This window comes from Bos grunniens, chromosome 12 (genome assembly GCF_055505025.1).
Source record: "Bos grunniens cultivar Pamir isolate PY7600 chromosome 12, Bosgru_T2T1.0, whole genome shotgun sequence".
Taxonomy (NCBI): domain Eukaryota; kingdom Metazoa; phylum Chordata; class Mammalia; order Artiodactyla; family Bovidae; genus Bos; species Bos grunniens.
The window spans coordinates 17149264-17170190 of record NC_141176.1 but is presented as its reverse complement, the minus strand read 5'-3'; the positions used below and the strand labels follow the sequence as shown (position 1 = coordinate 17170190).

At 41.8% G+C, this 20927-nt stretch overlaps 1 protein-coding gene and 1 long non-coding RNA gene across 17 annotated transcripts in view; one reads left to right on the top strand and one right to left on the bottom strand.

Annotated features, from left to right (window-relative positions):
* LOC147361435 (uncharacterized) overlaps positions 1-20927 on the bottom strand; it is a 421857-nt gene that overhangs the window by 357703 nt on the left and 43227 nt on the right. Inside the window, exon 1 of one of the 14 annotated variants that reach the window (XR_015137908.1) lies at positions 19026-19207. The exons of the other annotated variants lie outside the window; for them this stretch is intronic. This is a non-coding gene — a long non-coding RNA (uncharacterized LOC147361435). Of the gene's footprint in view, positions 1-19025; positions 19208-20927 lie in introns of those variants that run through there. 14 annotated transcript variants of the gene reach the window in all.
* The window catches only part of HTR2A (5-hydroxytryptamine receptor 2A), a 64756-nt gene continuing 63042 nt past the window's right edge, over positions 19214-20927 (top strand). The window contains exons 1-2 of one of the 3 annotated variants that reach the window (XM_086329004.1): positions 19214-19623; positions 20096-20829. In XM_086329004.1, the coding sequence (XP_086185130.1) occupies positions 20349-20829 (481 nt within the window). In that variant the 5' untranslated portion in view covers positions 19214-19623; positions 20096-20348. The remainder of the gene's footprint in view (positions 19624-20095; positions 20830-20927) is intronic. The other 2 variants (XM_086329001.1, XM_086329002.1) reach the window with 2 other exon arrangements.

Genomic DNA, 20927 nt, shown 5'->3' with positions numbered 1-20927 from the left:
AGCCTAATTGATATGAATTGATAGCCTAAGCCTAGTGCATATCAATGATCATTGATCATTCTTATGTTCTCAATGTGCCCACAAATAAATGCAAAAGGTGATTCTAATCCTGTCTTAAAAATAAGAGAGAGAGAGAGAGAGAAATGATACAATCTAAGACATAATCCTCTCCGAAGCATTTTTCTCAGGTTTATTTAAAATAGCAATTATCCCTCTCTCTCACGAAATCCAGATTGACAAAAACTAGTCTCTATAACTGTTTCAGAACATGTTTGCTATACACAGCAAGGGGCACTCACACTGTTACACATTAAGCTTGGTCTACTAAATATAATCAGTTTTTAACACTCTCACAGACAATAAGGGGACCACATCTGCCGTGGGCCAGTGAACTGATTGTCCATGAGTAAGGATTCTGGGATATGCAAAGGTAAGCAGCAAAAATTACTCCATTCAAAGTGAGGCTGGTGAGGTTGTATTGATGACTTTGTGTGTAAATCTAATCACTTTGACCTATCTCATAGCTTGTTTTATGACAGCAAAAGGTAAGCCAGAGCCTGGAGCCTGTCATGAACTAGTCCTATTGAGAATAAAAAACTCAAACCAAAAAGCAATACAATATTTTAGAAATTAGAGACCTTGTACTATGCCACTAAAATAAAGTGAAAGTGAAGCTGCTCAGTTGTGTCCGACTCTGCGACCCCGTGGACTGTAGCCTGCCAGGCTCCTCTGTCCATGGGATTCTCCAGGCAAGAGTACTGGAGTGGGTTGCCATCTCCTTCTCCAGGGGATCTTCCCGACACACAGATTGAACCCGGGTCTTCCACGCTGCAGGCAGACTCTTTATCACCTGAGCCACCAGGGAAGCCCCATGACACTAAAAGTGCTTTTTAAATAGGGAGATATGAACCAAAATTGCAAGATGGTCGCACACACTGTGAATACCAGGATGGCACTTCGTCATATACTCTAATCTTAAGAGAAGTCTGGACCCCAGAAACGTTACCTTCAGGCAGTTTGACATTTTAACTCAGCAAATTATAAAACCATTATGCCTGACATTTTCTGTGAGTGGGACAAGTTTCCAACTTGCTTCTGCTCCTGTGCAAGTAAGGATTCAAATGAACAGACATTTTAATAAGATGAGCAATGCTATCTGAGTGTATCATACACAGCGCCTTCCTTTCTTACCTCATAAAAGTGCTTTGTTATGGAAGCAGATTAACAGCTATCATAATTCTAATCCTCTAGGTTCCATTTAAATTCTAATCCTCTCAGTTCCGTTTATTGAAGGCCCACCACACACCACTTACTCTACTCGGTACCCGCAGCTGTCATCACATATGATCCTCACAATAATCCTATGAGGTAGAAGAGGAAATGGAGGCTCAGAATGATAAACCAGCCTAAGGTTACAAACCAGAATACAATACTGCTGCCAAGGAAAGTCAAACACCTCCTGAATGCTTAGAAAAAGGGAGGAGAAAGATGATGGTTGAGGTGGTGGGTGAGCAGGAGAGGTGGTGGGTGAACAAGTGGGACTTTTATTCTTATTTTCTATATCTACTTTTTTTTTTTTTTTTAACTGGGAAAATAGGGTTACTTTTATAATTAAACAGAAACTACTGAATTCCTTGATCTGATAAGACACCTGTATGGAAACTGCAAATCCCTTAAAAGCGAACACACAGCCTGCTCAAAGTAAATATTAGACAGAACTGAATAGGGTTAAAGTAATTTATTCTTCTTTCAAAACAGTGAAAGCTAAAACCAGAGAGCAATTAGCAAAGTATAAGTAATGTGATTGTATAATATGTATAAAGTACCATTAGATTACAATAAATGCAACAGATACCCTTGTATAAAATATAGAAAAGGTATCTAGGGAGTATTTATCAATGTTCTAACATTAGAAAATGTCAATGATTCTCAGCTTCTGCTGCACAAGTATTTCTATGGAGTTTTTGTTTCTGTTTTAATGAAGAAAATTTGGCCCCATTCCAGATGACCTGAATCTAAATTTCTAAGGTAAAATCCAGGCATAAGTATTTTGAAAAATCTCCATAGATATTTGTTGAACAGACCAGTAACTGAGAATCCCTACTAAAATTGTTCCTTTAAAAAAATAACTCAGGGTCCTCCCCACCTACACCCTATAGTACTGCTGATTTTATTGGTATTTGAACTACAAAGAAAGGAACTGAAAATTAGAACTCAAATCTTTTTTTGTTCTTTGTATTTTGATGAAAATTTTTGTTTTGATGACTTTTGCTTAAGAAAATAGTGTGTTTGTTGTTCATTTAAAGTGAAGGCAAGATCATGTGAATTTTTTTTCATGTATGGGTATGCAAATCTTTTTTATACCAAATATCTCAGTTGATAGAATATTAATTTTTTACACATTTTCCAAAACATTTTAGTAAATGTTTAGTGAGCATTTGTATACCAAAAACTTCTCAGCAACTCTGCTCCTAAACATATGTTCAGCAGAAAACACTTATTTACCAAAAAGGCATTGACTAGCCGAATAATAACAATTCATAGTAGCCCCAAACTAGATACTATCCAAAACACTCGTAACAACAGAATGAGTAAATTGTGGTCTTAACCTAGTAACAACAGGATGAGTAAGTCACACAATGACTGGCATAAATCAATCGACAGCTACATGCAACAAGGATGAATATCACAAAAAGATGTTGAATAAAAGTTGCCAGCAAAATAGTACATACTGCAATAATTCTAACATAAACTTTAATAATTGATAAAACTCATTTTGCTGTTAGAAGTGGACAGAGTGACTGAAAGGGAAAATAAAGGGGATCTCTTATATGCTGGAACTTTTCTGTTTCTCATCCTGAGTGCTGGACACCTGGGTATGTTCATTTAAGGAAAAATGCATCAAGCTGCACACTTACAATATGCGAACTTTGCTGTAATGTATTATATAGCAATATAATAAAGGCAAAATAAAACTAAAATGTCCATGGCAAAAGAAACAGGAGGCATTAGGCAGTTTAAAATTTAAAAGCCAAGACATAATAAAATCCAAAATATATAGTCAAAGAAAATATGATGCAATAGACTAAGAAAAATGGAGACACAGATTAAGATTCCAACACCAGCACGGGCCTGTGAGATTAAACTTGGACATAACTCTTGACTTCTGAGGGGCATCTGTGTCATGGACTCTTACTTCACCTGTCTTGCAGATTTGCTCCCAGGACTATATAATATATACATAAAGCATAGTACTTGTCACATGGTTCTATAAGCATTTATTTCTCTTCCTTGGCTTTAGAATAAGATATGACTGTAAGTTTCAAAGACATCTGCTGGATGAATGGACAAAAAACCTGTGGTACATATATATACAATGGAATACACTATTCAGCCATAAAAAGGAACGCACTTGAGTCAGTTCTGATGAGGTGGATGAACCTAAAGCCTATTATACAGAGTGAAGTAAGTCAGAAAGAGAAAAACAAGTACCATATATTAACACATACATATGGAATCTGGAAAGATCGTACTGATAAACCTATTTGCAGGGTCGCAATGGAGACACATAGAGAAAGACTTTTGGACAAGGGCCAATAGGAGGAAGGAGAGGGTGAAATGAATGGAGAGAGTAGCATGGAAGCATATACACTACCATACATAAAACAGATAGCCAATGGGAATTTGCTGTATGACTTGGGGAAGCCAAACTGGGGCTCTGTAACAACCTAGAGGGGTGGGAAAGGGTGGGAGGTGGTTGGAAGGTTCAAGAGGGAGGGAACATATGTATACCTATGGCTGATTCTCCTGATGTACTCTGCATATAAGTTAAATAAGCAGGGTGACAATATACAGCCTTGACATACTCCTTTTCCTATTTGGAACCAGTCTGTTGTTCCACGTCCAGGTCTAACTGTTGCATCCTGACCTGCATACAGGTTTCTTAAGAGGCAGGTCAGGTGGTCTGGGATTCCCATCTCTTTCAGAATTTTCCACAGTTTATTGTGATCCACACAGTCAAAGGCTTTGGCATAGTCAATAAAGCAGAAGTAGATGTTTTTCTGGAACTCTCTTGCTTTTTCCATGATCCAGTGGATGTAGGCAATTTGATCTCTGGTTCCTCTGCCTTTTCTAAAACCAGCTTGAACATCAGGAAGTTCACGGTTCACATATTGCTGAAGCCTGGCTTGGAGAATTTTGAGCATTACTTTACTAGCATGTGAGACGAGTGCAATTGTGTGGTAGTTTGAGCATTCTTTGGCATTGCCTTTCTTTGGGATTGGAATGAAAATTGACCTTTTCCAGTACTGTGGCCACTGCTGAGTTTTCCACATTTGCTGGCATATTGAGTGCAGCACTTTCACAGCATCATCTTTTAGGATTTGAAATAGCTCATCTGGAATTCCATCACCTCCACTAGTTTTGTTTGTAGTGATGCTTTCTAAGGCCCACTTGACTTCACATTCCAGGGTGTCTGGCTCTAGGTGAGTGATCACACCATCATGATTATCTGGGTCGTGAAGATCTTTTTTGTACAGTTCTGTGGATTCTTGCCACCTCTTCTTAATATCTTCTGCTTCTGTTAGGTCCATACCGTTTCTGTCCTTTATTGAGCCCATCTTTCCATGAAATGTTCCCTTGATATCTCTAATTTTCTTGAAGAGATCTCTAGTCTTTCCCATTCTGTTGTTTTCCTCTATTTCTTTGCATTGATCACCAAGGAAGGCTTTCTTATCTCTCCTTGCTATTCTTTGGAACTCTGCATTCAGATGCTTATATCTTTCCTTTTCTCCTTTGCTTTTTGCTTCTCTTCTTTTCACAGTTATTTGTAAGGTCTCCTCAGACAGCCATTTTGCTTTTTTGCATTTCTTTTCCATGAGGATGCCTCAGATATGCAGATGACACCACCCTTATGGCAAAAAGTGAAAAGGAACTAAAAAGCCTCTTGATGAAAGTGAAAGAGGAGAGTGAAAAAGTTGGCTTGAAGCTCAACATTCAGAAAACGAAGATCATGGCATCTGGTCCCATCACTTCATGGCAAATAGATGGGGAAACAGTGGAAACAGTGTCAGACTTTATTCTTCTGGGCTCCAAAATCACTGCAAATGGTGATTGCAGCCATGAAATTAAAAGATGCTTACTCCTTGGAAGGAAAGTTATGACCAACCTAGATAGCATATTCAAAAGCAGAGACATTAGTTTGCCAACAAAGGTCCAGCTAGTCAAAGCTGTGGTTTTTCCAGTGATCATGTATGGATGTGAAAGTTGGACTGTGAAGAAAGCTGAGCGACGAAGAATTGATGCTTTTGAACTGTGGTGTTGGAGAAGACTCTTGAGGGTCCCTTGGACTGCAAGGAGATCCAACCAGTCCATTCTAAAGGAGATCAGCCCTGGGATTTCTTTGGAAGGAATGATGCTAAAGCTGAAACTCCAGTCCTTTGGCCACCTCATGTGAAGAGCGGACTCATTGGAAAAGACTCTAATGCTGGGAGGGATTGGGGGCAGGAGGAGAAGGGGACCTCAGAGGATGAGATGGCTGGATGGCATCACCAACTCGATGGACATGAGTTTGGGTGAACTCCGGGAGTTGGTGATGGACAGGGAGGCGTGGCATGCTGCAATTCATGGGGTCACAAAGAGTCGGACACGATTGAGCAACTGAACTGAACTGATGGCTGATTCATGTTGATGTATGGCAGAAATCAAACCAATATTGTAAAGCAATTATCCTTCAATTAAAAATTTAAAAAGACATCTGCTGTTATACTTAAATGCAGGAAGAGTACATAACCAGTAGTCTAACTCAACATCAGTGTGGACAAGTGTACTACAAAGAACGTCCATGCCAAGATAGAATTAGACAATTCCAGGGGATTTTTGAATATTCCAACATTACATGCTTTTCTAGGGTGGGAAAACAAATAGTAGGTGGTGACTAAGCTACCAGACAGACAGATATGTGTATATATTGTGCTGCCTGAAAGAATATCGGCTGTGACAGAGTTTTTAACAACCAGGAGTTGTGATCCTGATTCAGCTGAGTGTCACTGTAATAAGTGTCACTGAACATTGAAGGAAGAAGTGATGATCAAACTCCAGGAGCCAAATTCCAATGCAGCAAGTGGAAAAAGAAGACTGTATATTAAAAGATTTTAAACTGCATGGCAATTGGCACTAGCATGTTTCCATTTAAATAAGGCAAGTCGGTATCAAATTTGGCAAGAGCTAGTGTATTGTTAGGCTTGGTGCATTGACTGGCCTCAGGAAGCATTACTATGAACACAGCTAGTGGGGATGATGGAATTCCAGGTGAGCTATTTGAAATCCTAAAAGATGATGCCATTAACGTGCTGCACTCAATATGTCAGCAAATTGGGAAAACTCAGCAGTGGCCAGAGGACTGGAAAAGGTCAGTTTTCATTTCAATCCCAAAGAAGGGTAAAGCCAAAGAATGTTCAAACTGGACAACTGCATTCATTTTACACTGCTGCTGCTAAGTCGCTTCAGTCATGTCCAACTCTGTGCAACCCCATAGACGGCAGCCTACCAGGCTCCCTCGCCCCTGGGATTCTCCAGGCAAGAACACTGGAGTGGGTTGCCATTTCCTCCTCCAATGCATGAAAGTGAAAAGTGAAAGTGAAGTCACTCAGTCATGTCCAACTCTTAGCGACCTCATGGACTGCAGCCCACCAGGCTCCTCCATCCATGGGATTTTCCAGGCAAGAGTACTAGAGTGGGGTGCCATTGCCTTCTCCACATTTTATACGCTAGCAAAGTGAAAAAATCAAGCCCAAAAGCATAAGACAGAAAGGGGAAACAGCCTCATTAACCTCATATTTCTACACAGTCATACTCAGAAGATGGGAAGAAAGTATATACAATGCCCTCCTACAGTAGCCAAAAACATGGAAGCACTGGAAATAAATATTCACTGATAAATGAATAAAGAAAATGTGATGTTCACATACAATGGAATATTATTCAGCTTTTAAAAAGAAGGAAATATTGCCATTTGTGACAGCATGAATTGCCACTGAGGCTTCCCCAGTGGCTCAGTGGTAAAGAATCTGCCTGCAAAGCAGAAGGTGAAGGAGGCCTCATGTTCAATCCCTAGGTTGGGAAGATGCCCTGGAGGAGGGCATGGAAATCCACTCCAGTATTCTTGCCTGAAGAATCCCGTGGACAGAGGAGTCTGGCGGGCTACAGTCAGCCCATGGGGTCGCAAAAGTCAGACATGACTGAAGCAACTTAACGCACACATATAAATACACACATAATGTTCTCAAGGAAAGAAAATGTGACAAGAATTTTAGACTAAAGTGTAGAGTAATGTTTTTGAACTATTAAACACTCAGGGAATACAGTTCCATGACTTGTTTTTTAAGAACCCACTAGAGAACAATCTTCAATCAACCAAGAGATAACTAGACAGCAATGGCAAAAATAGATGTTGGTAAGCATTCTCCCCAGCAAACTGTAGGACTAAGCCTGGAGCAGGTGTGAGGACTATGATCACAAAATGGATTTTATGTTATTGGGCCCCAGAATCATTTAGAAATGATATAATGAACACAATTGGAAAAGTCAGAAAGAAGGTAAGAATGTGAAAGAAGGTAAGAAAGAAGAATAAGCATGCTGATTTTCTCTTCCCTCATAGATATTATGTAAAGCTGATAAGTAAAGGCGCATGTTGTGCATGCTAAGTCGCTTCAGTCGTGTCTGACTCAGAGCAACCCTATGGACTGTAGCCCCCCAGGCTCCTCTGCCCGTCGGATTCTCCAAGCAAGAATACTGGAGGGGGTTGCCATGCCCTCCCTTCAGGGGGTCTTCCCAACCCAGGGATTGAGCCCGAATCTCTTACATCTCCCAGGTACACATACACTTAAAGTAAGAAGAGCTATAAAGACCTTGTCCACAGGCACAGCTCTGCACGAGTCCTGTGTGTTACTTTTTCACGGTGCATTTGTACGTGAAGTTATTTTCTCCAAATACATTACAGCCTTTGACTTTTCTTTATGGCAAATTATCTAGAGGAAAGCACTTGATCTTTGTAGAGAAATTATGTGGAACCAAGTTTCTAAAATGCAGTTAAAATGAACATTGATGGAAATGGTAAAAGCAGAGACTCTCCAACTGAGGGATAAAGATACTCCAAGGAGAAGTCAGGGTTTTAAGTGGATAAGATTGTGGCTTCCAAAAACTGTTATATTTCTTAGGCCTTGAAAGTTAACAGACATATGAAAAGAAATTTTTCATAAGCAGCAATACTTCACAGACATTATATTCACAGATACCTTCATTAGAATAATTCTCTTTTATAGTGAGTCGTTTTATTAGAGCCCAACAGTGGTTCATAAAATGTGAAAATGTTCGAGCTGCCAATTTAAAGAACCCTGTGTTAGATGTGGGGAAAATATTAATAAATTGTTTGTAGAAATATGTTAGTATATTATTTTAGATAGGTATTTGGTGGTATCTTTGAAATTTAATATTTTCAATACTAAGACATGATTTAGCCTGTTTAACAAGAAGAGACCAGTCAAGTGAATCATAGTGTACCCTTCACTAGAATTCTATTGCCCAAATTTGTTAAAGTTATACATATAATTAAAGTTTTAGTAGAGATATATATATATATATAATCTAGGCTTCCCAAATGGCTCAGTGGAAGAGAACCCACTTGCCAATGCAGGAGACACAGGAAACGTGGGTTTGGTCCCTGGATGAGGAAGATCTCCTGGAGGAGGAAATGACAACCCACTCCAGTGTTCTTGCCTGGGAAATTCCATGGGTAGGGGAACCTGGTGGCCTATATAGTCCATAGGGTCACAAAGAGTCGGAAATGACTGAAGTGACTTATAGCATGCCTTATCCTGGAAAACACAGTCCAGAGTAACTTGGGACAGAAAATAGAACAGAAAGAGTAACTGTATCTCAGTGGATAGCATGGCCTTAGGAGAAGCTACATCACGGTAACATTCTTTCCCATTTCAGTAGTTTATGGGGCCCTACCAGATATTTTATAAAAGGCCCTGAGGAGTTTAACTGCCTGAATTATCAATATCAGGCGAAGAGAGGAAACAATAATCTGGCTTTAAAAAGTGACCTCATGAAGGTGAAAACTTGCCTTTTCTGCTACACTTCTGAGGAAGTCAATACTTCATCTTGACGGGATATTGAACCCACTGGAACTGACGAACCCAGTGTACAATCCACTCATTTCATCCCATCAAAATCCAAGACTCCCTTTCTGCCACATGGCCACTCACCACAAAGAAGGGAGAGCTCCAATCTGGGTCAAGACCAAGGTCACGATCAGGACATAAGTGCTATTTAATAAAAGATACAGCCTTCATTGAGAGGAACAAAGAGGTTAAATAATCTATTCCAAGCAGTGAGCTCTGATTATTTGCCTTTTAGATCAGTGTATTTTTCTCTCACAGGCTGTTTTTCTCATAGCACTAGTTTGGGAAAATTGACCAAAAGTGTTTCTGTTTCTTGGAAAGTACCTCAACCGTCCATCTCCCCACCCCGACTGCCTTATCTAGAACTGGAGTGGAAGACAGAAGAATTGTCCAAGAGGCTGTTAGGCATGGCTCTGACCCAACAAATTAACCCTCACAACCCACGGGGTTTAGTCTGGCTCACTGCGTTCCCTAGTTATGAATAAGAAGTAAATTTGCCTGGAATATTCCTTCAGCACATACCATAGACAAATCAACTGGGTGTCTATGCCCACAGTTGAGACAAAATTTGGAATCATGCTCAAACATCTTTGAGATTCAACCAACAAATGTATGTAGAACTTTATGAGGGCAATTCTTTGAGACTAGCAAAAACACTGCCTCACAATAGCTTTCTTGTCTTTTTTTAAGAAAAAGGTTATCCTTTTGCTGTATAGTGAGCATCTAAGTAATAATATATTCATTTTTCCCAACTCTAGGATATGCCTGGCAATGGCAACCCACTCCAGTACTCTTGCCTGGAAAATCCCATGGACGGAGGAGCCTGGTAGGCTGCAGTCCATGGGGTCGCTGGGAGTCCGGCATGACTGAGCGATTTTACTTTCACTTTTCACTTTCATGCATTGGAGAGGGAAATGGCAACCCACTCCAGTGTTCTTGCCTGGAGAATCCCAGGGATGGAGGAGCCTGGTGGGCTGCCGTCTATGGGGTCGCACAGAGTCGGACATGATTAAAGTGACTTAGCAGCAAAGTAGATATATCAGGAAACAAACTTACACTTTTCGGACACTGACCAACTGGAGTACTATTTGCCTCTCCAGTGAGAATGTACCAAGTGGCCTCGTGACCTGAAATATATGCAATGTCTCTTAAAGTACCTAAGTATGACTTGGGCACCAGAGCCAGTCTGATGGAATAAAAACACATAGCAAAAAAAAAGAAAAATGGATAAGCCAAGTATTACCTTCCACTAACAGTGGATAGTCATTGTTTTACTAGTCTGGGCAAGAAATCTTTGTTTGACAAAGGGGTCCATTCCATACAGTCCCCATGAAATAGTCAATCACTTTGCCCTCATCTCTCCCAACAGGTATGGGCAGGTACAGGTCCCAGACTGGCCACCAATTCAAGGGCTCCATTCCCCCAACCAGAAGAATCTGCCTGCAATGCAGAAGACCGGTTTGATCCCTTGGTTGGTAAGAGCCCCTAGAGAAGGGAACAGCTACCTACTCCAGTATTCTGGCCTGGAGAATTCCATGGACTGTATAGTCCAGGGGGTTGCAAAGAGTTGGACATAACTGAGCGACTCACTTTTCATTCCCCTAGCCACCATGACTGGTTTAGAGATGGGCATGTGACCCATGCAGGTCCAATCAGGGTCTTTCCTGCAGGTAATATAGGAATATTATAAAGTTAAATCATAAATTATGTAAATTCAGAACCACCAACAACCATCTTTCCCAGCTTCATGAAAGAAGTCAGGTGTAGCCCAAGAGAATCAGGTTAACTGAGAGGAAAATAGATTTCAGAGACAGAAATAGTCTGCATCTTTTTAGCCATTGGATCCAGCCATGCCTGAAGTATCAGTTCCATCCCTGGACTTTTCAATTACATAAGAATCTCCTTTGATGCTTCTTTGTCTTGGATTTCTCCCATTTACCAACAATAATCTTGAATAATACAACTGCCATGCTTAAAAGAGAAGCTTTTTAACATCTCACCTTGAAGCCAGTGTATCTCAGTCATCTTCAGAACATAAGATCATTCCTGGTTCTCTTCTTATGACCTTTAATTAGTTTAAATATTTTAAAATAATTTTGTTTATAAACCTAACACATACGTGCTTCAGAGAATTTATCAAATCCAAAGTAAACATAAACAAGAAAAAATGACTCTAACTCTTGACCTAGATGATTACTATGAATGCTTTCATGCATTTCCTTTTGGTCTAGGATCATGCATACGTGTTTTTTAAGGCTGAGGTCACACTCTATGGAATTTTTATCCTGCTCTTATTTGACACATGAATAACTTCCCACGTAATGAAATGCTCTTCAACTATATGACTCTTAAAGCTAAATGCTCTTTCCTTTGCCTTCTCTCCTCCCTGAAATATCTCCTTCCCTTGGCTTCTAAGACTAAGGGAAGAGAATATTTCTGTTTTTCCTCCTTCCTCACCATGCCTACACCCTAGCTTCCCTGACTGGTTCTTACTCACCTCTAAACATTGAGGTATCCCTGGATTCAGCTGTCCAACTGCTTCTTTGTCTGCTCAGATGTTTGGAAAATCTCACCCTATTTCATGTCTTTCAACATCATCCATACACTGACAATTTCCTAATTTACATTGTAGCCTTGTATATCTGGACCCTTGTATACAGCATAGTCACTTGTTGGTCACAAGACATCTTAAGTTTAACACGTCCAAAACTGATCTGATATTCACCCAAAACTTGCTCTCCCTTGAGGCACTTCAATGAAGGGCAATTCCATCCTTCCAGCTATCCAGATCTAAAAAACCTAGTAACCTCTCTTTCTCATATGCCACATCCTATCTATCCATCAACAAGTACTCTTGACACTGTCATCAAAATATACACAGAATCTGACCATTTCTCACAAACCCATTACTACTACCCCAGTCCAAGCCGCCATCCTCTCACGTGAAATGGACATCCTGCTTCCCTCCTACCCACTACCTAGCCCTCACCTTATTCTGTTCCCAAAGCAGCCAGAGTGATCAATTTAAATGTATCTCAGAGCATGGCATACTCCCACCCACATCAAATGGCTTCCCATGTCACTAAAGGATGAGCCAAATCCTTTCTCTGGCCTGTGTAAGGTTCTCCACAGAACTCCCAGCCCACTCATGCTATTCTAGCCACACCGGCCTCCTTGTTTTTTCTCACCCATCCCAGGCTTGCCCCAGCACCTCAAGGTCTTCACTTGGAGAAAAACTTGCTAAACATTCTTCACCCACTCCCCATATATATGCCCGAATCATTCTATTTCAAGTCATTGATCAAATACAAGCTTCCCATAAAGCCTTCTCTGACCACCTACCATTACAAATCTACTCCAGTCCCTATCCCAGGCTTTATTTTCTTCTAACACCTATCACTTGTAGACATTATGTAACTTACTATTTATATCCTTCCACCTCACACTCTCAGGACAAAATCCACTCACCACATCATTCTTGTATACTTTAACATTTTCAGTGAAACTGTTCTTATTTCTTAGTAAGGTCACCAACCAACCTGTGTTGCCAAAATCAATGGATTCCTCAATGCTTTCATCTAAACAGGCATCTCAAGATGGTACACTTCTCAGTTGGCCTCTTTTTTTTTTTCATTTTTATTTTATATCGGAGTAGAGTTAAGAGTTGGCCTTTTTCTTTTTCTTGAGACACTTTCCTCTGTTGGATTCTATGACGTGGGACTCTCCTGCTTGTCTTGCTGCTGCTACTGCTGCTAAGTCACTTCAGTCGTGTCCGACTCTGTGTGACCCCATAGACGGCACCCCACCAGGCTCCCCCATCCTTGGGATTCTCCAGGCAAGAACACTGGAGTTGCCATTTCCTTCTCCAATGCATGAAAGTGAAAAGTGAAAGCGAAGTTGTTCAGTCATGCCCGACTCTTAGCAACCCCATGGACTGCAGCCTACCAGGCTCCTCCATCAATGGGATTTTCCAGGCAAGAACACTGGAGTGAGTTGCCACTCCGCCTTTTCCACCTGCTCGTCTTACCACTTCTCAAAGGGGTTTTTTTTGTTTGCTTGAATCCTTCAAACCCTTAAGATTTAGAGTATAAATGTTGGCATGCTTGGTCCAAGGCTTCTGTTCTTCTCTGTCATAACCTTTGCTCTTTAAAGTACTGTGATGTGGGTTGAGTAATGATCCCCAAAGATGCCCATGTCTCAGTCCTCCAAACCTGTAACTACGGTACCTTAAAATGGTAAGCACAACTTCACAAGTGTGTTTAAGGCTAAGGGCCTTGAGATGGGGAGAGTAGTCTGCATTTGTCTAGGTGAGCCCAATCTAATCATACAAACCCTTAAACGTGGAGACTCTTTCTCAGCTTCAGAGAACCAGGGTGGTGACAGCATGAGAAGAAATCACCTTCTAGCCTCTAGCTTTAAAGATGGAAGAAGGGGCTACAGAAGCCAAGGAGCACAGATGTCCTCTAGAAACTGGAAAATAAGATTAGATCTAAGCTCCCCTAGACTCTCCAACAAAAATGCAGCCCTCTTGACTGTCCCTCTACACCTCCCTGACTGGAGTAATCCAGGGCTCAGCCCTCAGACCTCTCTGCTTTCATAATCCCATTCACTCTCTGGCCGATCTCACCAAGCTTCAGACTTCAGGTACCATCAACATATCACGGACAGCCAAGCTTATACCTCAACTCCATACTTATGCTTACCACCACCAAAAACTCCTTAAGCAAATGAATTAAGGCAGAAATACTGTCCATCTTCACAGTATTAGCTCCTCAAACTGTCTGACACAGCACTTACTTTTTATCTGTGAAATTAATGAGTATTATTAAAACTAGACACCCGTGTTGGCAAACTGAAAAGACAGACGACAGGGTCATTAGCTCATTTCAAGTAGTGGTTTCTTTTCACACATGCCAATGGCATTAACATAAGGCAACACAGGACCCTGCTTTCCAAGCGTGCAGTGGTCAGGGGGCCTGGCTTGTTCCAAACCTCAAAACTGGAACATCCAAAGGAAATGATGGACTGATTACACACCACTTGGGAAATCTGTGAATTTTTTTTTTCTTCTCATTCTTAGACGATTAGTAAGATTTGAGTAATAGAAATCTCAGGGGCATATTCTGAAGAAAGAACATGGAATAAATAAATTATATGCTGCCAATTCAGCACAAAATCAGATACAACTAAGTGGAGGTTAAAGCGGCCGCTGTCTTTAAAAATAAAGCATAAAAGGACAGACAAAAGAAGGAGCTAGTTAGTCTATGCTTCTTTGAATAAAAATGAGTGACTACCCCAGACATCCCGGCCATTTAAGTTTCCCAGATTGCAATCTACTAAAAAGAAAAAAATCAGTATACTTGCACAGCAATATGAATGACTCTTACAGTCATGCTATTAAGCAAAATAAGACAGACGCCAAATGAGCACGTACTACATGCTTCCATTTAAATGAAGGTCCAAAAAGGGAAGTTACACCATGGTGGGAACGGTAGAGATCTTGATTTCAGTAACGGTTACATGAATGTATATATTTATCAAAATGCATTAAACCATTTCAGATCTTAACAATTTAATGAACGCAAAATATAATGTGATTTAAACACATAGAGGTTTCCTGCAGTGAGTACTCTGGGGGCTGGGAGGGGAGTGGGAAAAACAGAAAACAAATGCCTTCACAGCAGGATCTCTCAGAGCCCTTAACACGCTTCTGTGCACTGCTCAGTGGTAAAGAATCTGCCTGCAATGTGGGAGAGCCAGGTTCGATCCCTGGGTCAGGAAGATTCCCTGGAGGAGAAAAGGGCAACCCACTCCAGTGTTCCTGCCTGGAGAATCCCATGGACAGAGGAGCCTTGTGGGCTACAGTCCATGGACTTGCAAAGAGTCAGATCCAACTGAAGCGACTTAGCACGTGCACTGTAAAGTCCTAAGATGAGGCTACAGGATACTGTATGTTCCAGACTCAACTGCTCAAAGAACTTTATTTTTTCTTACATATATTAACATTTGTAAGGCACGAATATTTCAGAACCCAGTAACTTTAGCCTGGAAAAATTCAAACAAGGGCCATGAATACAACGTCAGTCACTGAAAACATAAAAATCAACGTTTTTTAGTGAATCCCCCAGAATAAACTAGTTGCAAAATGCACACTTAGAGAAAGTCCAATTAAGTACTGCAGTACCTCTGCCCAAAATAATAAATTTCATTTTTGTATTAGTGACCTCCCAATTCCTTCTGGCAATAATTAGAGAATAAACCCTATCTCTACCACCTAAGTGACAGTGAAAGTGAAATCCCTCAGTCGTGTCCGACTCTTTGCGACCCCATGGACTGTAGCCTATCAGGCTCCTGTCCGTGGAATTCTCCAGGCAAGAATACTGGAGTGGATTGCCATTTCCTTCTCCAGGGGATCTTCCCGACCCAGGAATCAAACCCAGGTCTCCAGCATTGCGGGCAGACGCTTTACCGTCTGTATCTATTGAAGAACTCCAAGTTAGTAGCAAGAAAGCACTCATCCATATAGACAATAAATATCTTTCTGTCTCTGTAAAACATGCAAGTCTTCCTTAAGTGGCATAAAGGCGCTGAAACGCAAGTTTAAAATTGGAAGTCTTAGCTTGGGCTCCTCAGGAACCCTTGTGTGTAGATTCACTAGGGAAAGCTCCAGACCAACAGCTGTAGGGAAGCAGGGCCGGACAGGGGGAGGACTTTAACTGTGATGTAGCCACCACAAAGGTGGGGCACTCTGGAAGAGGGGAGGGATCAGCTGAGAGCTGACAGCTGCCAACACTTCCGGCAGCAGATAGAGTGAAAGCCTTAGCCCTGAAGGGAGAAATGAGTCACACACCACAGTGTCCACAACAGCAGCCAGGGCACACCCTTTTCACCAGGCCCAAAGGGGTGTCTGATCTGCAAGAAACCATCCTGACCAAGTCTAATTCTCACGCTATTAATAAACAAGCTCTATTTAAGTACCAGGAGCCAAGGATTGAGATTTTGCCCATATTGTTTTGTCCTTAAAAGATTTCATGAAACTGCAATAAAAACTACAAATTATCTCAGATGGTTACTAATAGAATTCCCTCATAATATAAACTATATATCAAGAAACTCACACGACTACCTTTACCATGACTGGAAGCCCAGCTTTTTTCAGGTAGAATAATGGTCTGAGAACATGAGCTTTAAGACTGATAACACAGCACTCAATATAACAAGATTTAGCATCAAAAAGCTTTACAGTCACTTTCCAACACTAAAGTGTTTCTTTTTTTAATATATTCTCCTTTGCCTTTCTTTTCATTTGTGATTTTCAAAGTGATTCAATTTTATACTTTAATTTTTAAATTGATATATAATTGACTTACAATGTTGTGTTAGTTTCTGGTGTACAGCAAAGTGATTCAGTTATATATAGACACATATGCATACATATACATATATACATACATATATAATATATACATATGTATGTATGTAAATATATATTCTCTTTCATATTATTTTCCATCATGGTTTATTATATGATATTAAATATAGTTCCTTATGCTACACAGTAGGACCTCGTTGCTTCCTTTGCCTTTTATAAATAAAATTAATTTAGTATCCCGTTGGATAAAACAATGAAAAAGGAGTTAGAATTTTCTCCCTGAATCAGTTCATTTATTCCTTAACAATGCGTCTACCAAGGACATCCCATTAGGGGACATTATGTTTGGTACTGAAGGTACAGAGATGAATAAGAAGCTCACCATCTAATAAAGACGACAGACATGTGAACAAGTGACTATAAATCATTCATTCATTCTACAAATACATCTAAGAACCAACTATATATACCATGAATAATAAAAACATAGTCTTTGCCCTTCCAGCGCTTGCATGCCATGTGAGACACATTCAAATAGAAGGTGTTGTAGTCTCTGCCTCCATGGAAAGAATGCCATGGAAAGCTTTCTAACAGTAAGCTAAACAACAATAGTAACAACAGCAACTAACCTTTACTGAGGGTGTAAAATGTTCCAGGCAAATACATGAATCTTAACCCTCAAATCAATCCTCGGAGGTAGATGTTATTATTACGTCCTATTTACAGATGAGGAAGTCACAGCACAGAGAGGTTAGTAACTTCACCCACATCACACAGGCGGTAAGGGTTGGCCTGGGATTCAGAGGACATAACATTGGAACTGAGCCTTGAAAGCTGAGTAGCAATTTGCAAAATGGACACAAAAGTGGTGGGGGGAGTATTCCAGACACAGTGAACTAGAGTAAAAATGCTTAAAAATCATCAGAAATTGACAAATTCATCTGCATGTAGGCTGCTGGTGGGAGGTGAACAAAAGACCCAGCCTGAAAAGTGGGAGCAGTGGGGGATGGACACAGACAGGAGCCACGTGCCCTACGGAGACGGAAGGAATGTTGGCACAAAGTGCCATGTTTAGTAATATCAGTAAGAATACTAATAAGAATTAAAGACATAGGCTAAACATTTCTACTCCTTATCACATTTTAGTTTTACTAAATGAAAATGAAGCAGCTTGACTGTCTGGGGTTCTACTCCTTGTGAGTAACAGAGCTGTGGTTCAAACCTGGGGAACTCTGATTCAAAAGCCCATGCTCTCTCCACAGCTGGCTCTACAATATGTGGCAATCACCCCCCACCCCACCCCATCTCTACAAGGGAAGCAGAGGAGTCGGAGGAAGACAGGGAGGCAGAGAGGGGTGGATTCCTGCTCCAGCCCAGGAGACAATGAAAAAGTGAAAGTGTTCATCGCTCAGTCCTGTCTGACTGTCTGAGACCCCACAGACTGTGGCCCGCCAGGCTCCGCTGTCCATGGGATTCTCCAGGCAAGAATACTGGAGTGGGTTGCCATTTCCTTCTCCAGGGACTCTTCCCCACCCAAGTATCGAACCCCAGTCTCCCGCATTGCAGGCAGACTCTTTACTGTCTGAGCCACCAGGGAAGCCCAGGAGAATATGATACAGCCTTTAATCAAAGAAGTGAGGGTTGTAGGCTGGAGAAGAGATTTGAGAAATGTGTACACAGAGGTGGCCCTGGAGACTTCTTAAGATCAGGCAGTGAAAAGGAGGGAAGAGATGTGGAAAATAGCCAGCTGTCTGAGAGACAGTGATTCTTTAACCAAGTGGAAGGATGGAAATAAGCAGGAAAAGGTGGGGCAGAACCGGAGAGGGGAGATTAAGATGCTCAGGCCAACATCTCCCAGGCTAGAGATAAAAGGGCCTGCTGGACAACTAAATATCTGAGGCAAAGCCACCGTGAAGGTACAGTTTTGGCCAAAAACATGTTGAAGGAATGAGAGAGGAGGTGTATTTGGCTAAGAAAAACGTAAAGAATAAAAAGATGAACAGAAACCTAGAAAACCTCAACTATTCAGGAAAGAATCCATTTTCCCATCTGTAAAACTAAGATACATAGACAGAGATTCCTGACATATCTGCCTTCTTTAAAAATCTGAGAAGGGGCTTTCTTATAAGTAAAGGTGATTCGTTAGTGTTATCTCTGGAAAAACTTATTCTCTTCCCTGTGTGAGGTATTGGATTACTTCTAGGGGGTATATTTCTGCTGAAGAAAATAAGCTAGTTGAATGGTGTGTTTAAAAATTTGAAGAAAAAAAAATAGTACTAAGAGCTTCTCAGCGTTATTACCAAAAATCTGCTAGCCATTCTGAGCCCAAATCGCGGATGTCAGTAATGCCACTTCAGGAATAAGCTCTCTGCCTGGAAACACCAGCGCTCCGAGGAAATACCATTCTCCGCCTTTATTTACATTCTCTCTTCACCCTTCACCCTAAACAGTATTACAGTGAGGCTTACCTGCCTTAGGAATCTGTACCAAAGGCGATTTCTCCCGTTTCTCTCTTTAAAATTAAAAAAAAAAAAGAAAAAGAAAACTTCCCACTGTTAATATGTAGCAAATGGGGAAAAAAAAAAAAAAAAAACAGCCCTTCTGGTCCGCCCTCCCTGACTGTTGCTACCTTGCAGTTTATGACATAGACAGAGGGAGGGCTGCCGGAGTGAACCAGGCGGCGGTGGGGAGCAAGTCCCTTGCCGGGGAGGCGGGAGTCCCTGGAGCGAGCGGCTCTGCCCACTGGTAGCCCGCGACGCGGTCCGCGCGGCTCTGAGCGGGGCCGGGGACCATGTCTCCGCGCGCCCGGCCCGGCGAGCCCCGCGGAAGGGAGGGAGCACCCAGCCGGGCGGGGGCAGAGGGAGCCGCCGCGGACCTGGCAACGCTGGCACTGGCTCGACTCTCCCAGACAGTTTTGAAGTCAGCAAAACAGAAATCGAATTACTATGATGCTGGCAGTGGCCGCTCGGGGAGAAGGGGCTCTCTCTGCCGGCTTGATCACCAGGAGAGATGCAGAGAGTCACAGATGAGCCAAGCGTGTCTCCCGGACGGACCCTGAGGACCCGTGTAAGTTGCCGTGTTCTCCGGCTTGCTGTATTCTACGGTTGTGTCGTTTTCTTTCTTTCTTTCAAGCCTTTCTGGCTTGAAAGGCTGCTTGGCCGCCATGGAATTGTTTCGATGAGAATTCCCAGTGTGGAAAGTTGATGATCCTTAAGACTTTTTTTTTTTTTTTCCCTTTTCTTTGATTAACTAAGCCACAGAATACAAGCTGAAATTCCTGAAGGCAGCCGGGGCAATGCAACCCAAGACTGACAACTATAACCCGAAGTACCACTATACTTATTATGGGGTTAACCCTGGATGTGTTTTTAGTAGCCTGCCGGTACTGTAGGCTGCCTGAAGCCCCACTGTTTGGGATCGAATGCTGTGTTAATGCTGCTGTGGCTACACTAGTAGGATCAGTGTAACCAATGGAATGAGATAGAGCTAAATGACAGTCCTGCTAGTTAACAAAACTTTTCTCTTTTTTTTTGGCCAGGATCACATTTTTCTCCCTGACTCCTCAAAACTGAGCAACCTCTCTCTCAAAAGTTCATGCTGCTTTTTTGATCTTACTTTGGAGAGAAAAAAGAAGCTAGACAGAGGATTCTTCTGAAACTGTGAAGGAAAGCGCTGTAAAGAAGCCACCGCAGTTCCTTAGCTCCTGCTGGAACAACGGAAGAAGCGAAGCCCACCACGGAGCCCAGCACACACGCCAGCCTCACTGCGACAGAGCTTGGGCACAAGGCTGAATGGTGACCAGAGCCTGTAACCGGCAAGGTTTTTCTCACACTTCATCTGCTACAAGTTCCGGCTTAGAAATGGATATTCTCTGTGAAGAAAACACTTCTTTGAGCTCGACTACGAACTCCTTGATGCAATTACATGCTGACACAAGGCTCTACAGTACTGACTTTAACTCCGGAGAAGGTAACACTTCGAATGCATTTAACTGGACCGTGGACTCAGAAAATCGAACCAACCTTTCCTGTGAGGGCTGTCTCTCACCACCCTGCTTCTCCTTACTTCATCTCCAGGAAAAGAACTGGTCTGCTCTGTTGACAGCGGTAGTGATTATACTAACCATTGCCGGAAACATACTCGTCATCATGGCAGTGTCCCTAGAGAAAAAGCTGCAGAATGCCACCAACTATTTCCTGATGTCACTCGCCATAGCTGATATGCTGCTGGGTTTCCTGGTCATGCCCGTGTCCACGTTAACCATCCTCTATGGTGAGTGGCATTTGCTTCCTAGCTGTACCCACATGGGTAACAAAACGCGTGCATGTCATTAGCAGATGAGTCCGGGCTCAGGGGACCAACTAAGCGTA